General features: G+C 36.1%; 1 protein-coding gene across 2 annotated transcripts; it reads right to left on the bottom strand.

Moving 5' to 3' along the window:
* Positions 1-360: 360 nt before the first annotated feature.
* Positions 361-3,435, bottom strand: LOC111443466 (NAC domain-containing protein 30-like). Of its 2 annotated transcripts, none has more exons than XM_023081281.1 (4): positions 3,376-3,435; positions 1,876-2,051; positions 1,032-1,303; positions 361-921 (listed from the first exon to the last, which is right to left on the bottom strand). In XM_023081281.1, the coding sequence occupies exons 2-4, from the start codon at positions 2,036-2,038 to the stop codon at positions 478-480; spliced, it is 879 nt and encodes a 292-aa protein (XP_022937049.1). In that variant the 5' UTR covers positions 2,039-2,051; positions 3,376-3,435; the 3' UTR covers positions 361-477. The 2 variants fall into 2 exon arrangements, with proteins under 2 accessions (XP_022937049.1, XP_022937050.1); XM_023081282.1 differs by having other exon boundaries at positions 3,386-3,426.
* Positions 3,436-7,538: the final 4,103 nt, after the last annotated feature.

Below are 7,538 nucleotides of genomic sequence, written 5' to 3'. Positions count from 1 at the left end.
TTAAGTCACAAGCAACGGGCAACGCACGCACGCATGGATCCACCACGCGAGCGTATACGTAGCCCTTGGGCCTATCCTTCAGCTAGCACAGGCTCACTCTTAGTCTATCTTCTATGACAAAATAGATTAAAATGGCTCGTATTAGTTTATAGTTCAAAAACAAACTAAAATCGAAGCAGGTTGACCGATAACAACCATGTAAAAAGCGGGATACGCGAATAAACACGAAGAAACACAAATAAACTTCTTATTCTTAAGAAAACCAACTTGATTTGATCACTACATGCAAATGAAAATTAATTTATCTACATGCAGTGATACATTTACAATTCAAAACAACTTTCTCATAAACCCTAATCAATCACATATCTGTTTCAATAAAGAAAGACCATTCACTTTGTTCTGATCTCTCTCTTTATACTTACAAAAAAAACACTCTAAAATCAGTTTTTTAAATATCTTTCAGCCTTTTAGTGTTCATATATCATTACAAAAGTCAACAAAAGTTTCGGGTAAATTAGGGTAAGAAGAACACGACGTTTCCACAATTTGCGACGAACAGAGTATGTCGTCCAAATTAACGTTCCATTCGAGGCACGGGTCGTCGTGATTGTTATTATTATTTCTCTTTGTCTCGTTAGTCTCAAAGTTCGTTGAGAGCGTCGGGCTCTCGAGACTCGGTAATTGGATGAGTTGGTAATTTTGTTGTTGTTGTTGTAGTAGTTGAAGATGATAATTTGGGAGTTGGTCTGAGGAGTTGACCATGTGGGTTGGGGTCATGGCATCTGAAAATGTACTATTGTTGTTGTTTTTGAGATCATAATATAAGCCTTGATGTTGATAGCTATTCCAAGCTCCAATGGCTTGGTTTTGAGTAGGGCTTGGCTTTTTGAAGGCTCTACAAACCACCCAACCTTCTTCCTGCATGTATCGAACAAAAATCTCGAGTTATATACATGTTTTGAAGATCTAACAATTGTGTCGTTAACGTTGAAAATCTTGTTGCATCGACACAAATTGTAGAAACTTGCCTGAACAGGAGCAAGTTCGGAGGTTTGGTGACGATATTCATGCATAATCCAATCAGTTTTTCTACCATTTGGAGCTCGACCTTTATAAAACACCAATGTCTTTCTCATCCCAATCACTCTATTCTTTGACAAAACCGCCTTATCCCTCCCTGTGGCCTTCCAAAATCCCGCACTTGTAGCTCGGTTCGTTCGAGTTCCCGTTGGGTATTTTCGGTCTTTGTGACTAAAGAAATACCACTCCTTCTGCTCTTCGTATCCAAATTTACAATTAGCTGCACGATTATAAACATAAAAGTGAGTTTGATGTGACTTCTGAAAAAATGGTTATCAATCTTTTAAGCCAAACATATCTTTAAGGGTAGGTGACAAATGTAACAGCCTAAGCCCACCGCTAACAGATATTGCCCTCTTTCGACTTTCCCTTTCGGGATTCCCCTCAAGGTTTTTAAAACGTGTTTGCTAGGGAGAGGTTTTTATACCCTTATAAAAAGTGTTTCGTTCTCCTCCTCAATCAATGTGAGATCTCACAAAGAACATATCAGAAAATCGGTAAGAAACAAGCATAATTTTGAAAAAAAAAACATAAAACCAAAAACAAAATAGCTATCAACACCGTCTCGAACGGATGACCCGCAAAGTGGATTCGATAAAGTAGTATGAAAACAAACCAAAAAAACTCAAAGCTTTCAAATGGATCAAAGTGAAAAAGTGGAGGCTAGTGTTCATAGGGGTAATGAGAAAGTCCAAGTAGGGGAAATGGATTATGTTTAGAAAATGAATCAAAACATGGATTTGAAGCTAACTATCCACTAAAAACTTGACTAAGTATTGTAAATTGAATTACCTTGAATGTCCCATGGCTCCATTTTGTAAAGATCAATATCCATTATGACGTCTAAGTCAATCTTTTGTGAGTTGATCTTCCTTTTAAGGTAATACCCAACAAGTTCTTCCTCCGTTGGATGAAATCTAAAGCCTGGTGGCACACATGACTCCAAGATCTCCATTGATGGCGTTCTTCTGCATAGATATATATAGAAATCAGCCATTAAAATCAAAACCCTAAAGCTTTGGATATGATACTCATGAGAAAGTTTTGAATTTGGGGATTTTTTAACATGGTTCATGTTAGGGATTACGACTCTTCAGTCTCCCCGTAATCGAGGCTCGACTCCTTCTCTTGGGTTAGAGAATTCTATTGACATGGCTAAATTTGGGGCATGACTCTGATACCATGTTAGGAATCACGACTCTCTACAATGGTATGATATTGCCCACTTTGAGCATAAACTCTCGTGACTTTGTTTTGGGCTTCCCCAGAGGGCTTCATATCAATGGAGATGTATTCCTTACTTATAAACCTATGATCATTCTCTAAATTAGTCGATGTGGGACTCCGTCCCATTAATCCTCAACCATTCAGTATAATGGCAGACAATAATGAGTAAAACCCAGAAAAAAAAACATGAAAAAAGAGAGAATATTTGGTTTTTTAACTGATTTGAGACAAGAATCTTAATTTTGGGATGTTTTTGAGCTGCATGAAGTGAAGCTACTGTTTTTTTAAAAAAAAAAAATGACAAAAGTTGGCCGAAAAGCTTGACTTTTGCTGTCACAAAGCATGTTACATTTCTTTGAGTGCAGTTCACTCTCTTTTCTCTCTCTCTCTCTCCTCTTGTGGTTTACAGACATTTTCACACTACAACCACCTTTTCTCTCTCCTCTCTGGATCACACGTGCGCTCGTGTTCACTAGGTTAACTCTTCGGATCAAACCAAAGTAAATTCAACTCAAATTCTCGAACGATTACTTGAAAGGTCGAAATAATGCAATTAATTGTGATACTTGAGTAAAGTAGAGGTATATGAATGAACCAGGACTTCATTCGAAAAAGAACGATCCTCAATCATATGGACTCTAAAGTTAAGCTTCTTTTGTTCGGAATAATTCTATATTGGTGACGTTTTGTTAATTTTCCTAGGATTCAAGAGAATGTCGGAACATACAAGTACCAAATTCCGGACATGAAACGTTATATCAACAATGCAACCAACGTTTCGTTCGACACTTTCGATGTACAATAGAGAAACTCAAATAAACTTCGATCAACCTGCACCAAACCCTAATTGTTGAACTGACATTTCGCTCGACGCTTTAGATGTATAATAGAGAAAATCATACAAAATTTGATCAACCTGCACGAAACCCTAATTGAACGAGGCAAATTCAATAGTTTTTCTTCACTCGACCCGTGAATCTAAACATACCCACGAACTAAAACGCTCGTATGAGAAAGAACAAACAAAAAGGCAAAGAAATGAGACGAAAAAGAAGAGATTCATACATAAACTCACAGAGAAATCAGGTGCTTTTGTGAGGTCTTCAAGTTAGCTTTGGATTGAGAAAATGGGAAGAACTTAAGAACAAAAGATGAAATAGAGACTATATATATACATATACATATACATATATATATATATATATATATATATATATATATATATATATATAAAGAAATAAAAATAAAAAATAAAGGAAAAAGGGTATTGATTGCGCGTGGGGTGGCAGATGAATAGAAAGGTTTGTTTGGACGGCGTGAAACCATTGTTTTCACGCCACCTCCCCTCTCCTCTTACTCTCACCGCAATTTTGTCTTTCAAGGCTTTGTTTTTATTTATTTATTTATTTATTTTATGTTGCAAACCCTAGCAAATTAGGTCAACATTTTTGGAGAAATCTATGATGTTCTTTCAACTTGTTCTAGTGGATTTCTTTTTGTTTTGTTTTTTACTTGTGTTAAATGTGTCATGTTGTGGAAAAATGGTTTGAGGGTCGGTTTGGATCGTTGTAATATTGGATATATTGAATTGTTACTGATGAATGTGCCGATGAATTTAGAATATGCAATATTACGTGATTATTACGGTTAGATAGTTATGTAATGGTGGCTATACATTGTATAAAATTTTCAAATTGTGCATTTAGAGCCGGGGTGTTTAGCTCACTGTAGATAGGTTGGGGGAATAGGAGCCTGAATTATTGGCGGGAGCTTAAACTGCTACGAAAATTGCTTATCTTTGTATAAATTGTCAAACTGGTGAGGAGTAAATATTTATTTTCATCACACCGGAGTTGCTAATTTTCATGCAAACCGAGGGGAATGGGTTTATGGTCTGGTTTTCTTGCAAACCGGGGGGAGATTGAGCCATTGGTGAGAGCTTAAACTGCTATGAAAATTGCATATTTATGTAAATTTTTAAGCTTGTGAGAAGTAAATATTTATTTTCTTCATATGGGGTTGCTAAGTTTCGTGCAAACAGGGGTGAACGGGAGCCCGAACGATTGGTGAGAGTTTAAATGGCTAAGAAAATTGCATATCTTTAAATAAATTGTCAAACTCGTGAGAGGTAAACATTTATTTTCTTTTACGGGAGTTTCTAGTGCAAATCGGGGGGAATGGGTCTACGTTCTGGTTTTCTTGCAAATCGGGGGAATGGGAGCTCGAACCATTGGTGAGAACGTAAACTGCTGCGAAAATTACTTATCCCTATATAAATTTTGAAGCTCGTGAGAAATAAATATTTATTTTCTTTCCGCATGAGTTGCTAATTTTCGTGCAAATCGGGGGGAATAGGTCGATGTTCTAGGTTTCTTGCAAACAGGGGGGAATGGAAGCCCGAACCATTGGTGAGAGCTTAAACTGCTACGAAAATTACCTATCCCAATATAAATTTTCAAGCTCGGGAGAAATAAATATTTATTTTTCTTAATTTTTGTGCTAATATTAATTACTTAAACTTTGTCAAAATGTGAAAAAAAAATAAAAATAAAAAATTGATTTTAGAATTAAACGACCAATAATAAAACAGTTAAGAGCATAAAGAACTGTCTGTTCTAGAAAAGGTCGCTTTCTGTCACTCCTATAATCCAGCTTTGGTTGTCTCCTTAGGTCAGCCGCCCTTTGCCATTTGTCACCAAGCCCTTTTTGCCACGTGTCATTCCATGTCAGACTTTCCAGCTTGTCCTTATGCAATTGCTAATCATTTGTGTCCCCCCACATATTTGATTTAACATCTCTCATTCTTTTCTCTCTCTTTCATACATAAATTGTTTTCATTACTTATTAAGTACTCTAATTATGTTGTAATCTCGTTTTTTTTTTTTTTTTTTTTAATTTCATAAAATTGGTGTAGCACGGTGTACCTTTAATGATCTTAGGAAGACTATCCGTGTAGACTAACACAGATCATTTCAGTATAATTTGTCCTCAATCACATGTTTCTCAAGAAAATTTTTAGGAGTTCAATCAATATAAGATTGCTTAAAGCAAAACACGTTTAACTTTGATATCCCACCGAGATTGGGGAGGAGAACAAAACATCATTTATAAGAGTGTGGAAACTTTTCCCTAGCATACGTGTTTTAAAGCCTTAAGGGGACACCCGAAACGGAAAGCCCAAAGAGGATAATATTTGCTAACGGTGAATCTAGACTGTTACAAATGGTATCAGAGCCAGACATTTGACTTTGTGCCAGCAAGGAGGTTGTTCCCCGAAGAGGGCTAGACACGAGCGGTGTGCCAGTAAGGACACTAGACTCCGAAGGGGGGGTGGATTTGGCGGCAGTCCCACATCGATTGGAGCAAGGACGTTGGGCCCAAAGGGGGTAGATTGTGATGTCCCACATTGGTTGGAGAGGAGAACAACGGTGGATCTGGGCCGTTACAATAGTAAAAAACTTAAGGTTACTACCTATATCTACAAGGTGTACGTTCTTTTTCGGTAGCTCAGTTACAGGAACGCCAAAATTAAGCGTGTCATTCTTTTGGAGCAATTCTATGTTAGGTGACTTCTCGAGAAGTTTCTTAAGATGCATGTGAGTAAATACAAAATATGCTAAAAGAACTCGTGTTGATCTGTAGGGATGATCTTCACTCTCAGAAGCGAGAAGTAAATAACGTGACCATGTCGCAGGTGAATGTTCGGACACATAGGTGCCAAATTTGGATTCCAAAGCTTGAGCACGAGTCATTACAAATGACAATTAGAGAGAAAAGTTCATTTCACTGTACAAATTAAAATATTTTAATTTTTACAAAACTGAGCATAATTTAACGGTAATTGACATATACTACTTATTTTATGGTTGGAAATTTCGAACCTACTAAATAAATAAATAATAAAAATTGAATTTTATTATTATTTATTTTTTGAACCCCACCAATTTTTTTGAAAATGTTTTTGGATTTAGCATTAAAATATGAGATAAAATATGAGATAAAATATATTTTTGAGGAAAAAGTAATATTGGAAATCATTATGGATATTCATTACAATGGAGAGATATTTTTGTGAGTTCACATGAAGGGGAAAAGAAAAATCATAGTTTAGAATATAAAAGTTGTAATAATATTGTCAAGCCTTCTCCTCAAGTTAATTATTTTGGGTTATTATTATTATTATTATTATTTTGAATATATGATTTTGGACGGTTGAAAGTATGGTTTGGTGAAATGTGATGCCCGAGTAAAAGAGGGATACATGAATGAACTGAGATCACATCCGGATGAGAGCGATTTTGAGAATAGGATAACTAAAAAAAGTTTAAAACAATTGAAAGTTACTATCTATACCAACGAGGTATACTTTCTTTTTTGGTGGCTCGATCATAAGAACTCCAAAGTTAAGCGTTCCTTGCTTCGAGTAATTCTATGTTGGGTGATTTCTTAAGAGTTTTAGGTGAGTGAGGACAAAGCGTGCTAGAAGGACTCGTATTTTTTTTGTGGGGATTATCTTCACTCTTAGAAACGAGGAGTAAGTAACATGATCATGTCGTAGGACAATGCCGAGGGCCATCTCAGGTGTTGAATCGTGCTGAATTCATAGTGCAACTATGGACGGTAATAATCAGATCTATCAACTAGCATATGCAATCATGGATAACGAGATAGACCAATTATAGGATTCACAACAAATTTAAAAGCGTGTTTTTTTTACCGTCACATTGAAGATAACTCTAATCTCAGGATTATTTTTTTTTACTGTCACATTGGAGACAACCCTAATCTTTGGATTATTTTTTTTATCGTCACATTGGAGACGACCCTAATTTCAGGATTATTTTTTTACCGTCACATTGGAGACGACCCTAATCTCAGGATTATTTTTTCACCGTCACATTGGAGACGACCCTAATCTCAGGATTATTTTTTTTAACTCCACATTTGGAGACAACCCTAATCTCAAGATTATTTTTTTACTGTCACATTGGAGATGGCCCTAATCTCAGGATTATTTTTTTTACCGTGACATTGAAGACAACCCTAATCTCAAGATTATTTTTTTTACCTCCACATTTGGAGACAACCCTAATCTCAAGATTATTTTTTTACTGTCACATTGGAGACGGCCCTAATCTCAGGATTATTTTTTTTACCGTGACATTGAAGACAACCCTAATCTCAAGATTATTTTTTTTACCGTCACATTAGAGAAGACCCTAATCTCA

The sequence above is a fragment of the Cucurbita moschata genome, unplaced genomic scaffold, assembly GCF_002738365.1.
Source record: "Cucurbita moschata cultivar Rifu unplaced genomic scaffold, Cmos_1.0 Cmo_Scf00005, whole genome shotgun sequence".
In the NCBI taxonomy this organism is placed as follows: domain Eukaryota; kingdom Viridiplantae; phylum Streptophyta; class Magnoliopsida; order Cucurbitales; family Cucurbitaceae; genus Cucurbita; species Cucurbita moschata.
Note: the sequence above shows the minus strand (reverse complement) of the source record. Positions and strands in the feature narration are given on the sequence as shown.

Excerpts from the sequence above, each read along its gene's own strand:
- LOC111443466 (XM_023081281.1), bottom strand. The coding sequence starts at position 2,038 with ATGGAGATCTTGGAGTCATGTGTGCCACCAGGCTTTAGATTTCATCCA. Across the intron at positions 1,304-1,875 it reads GGAGCCATGGGACATTCAAG|CTAATTGTAAATTTGGATAC; the intron begins GTAATTCAATTT and ends ATAATCGTGCAG. Across the intron at positions 922-1,031 it reads CCGAACTTGCTCCTGTTCAG|GAAGAAGGTTGGGTGGTTTG; the intron begins GCAAGTTTCTAC and ends CGATACATGCAG.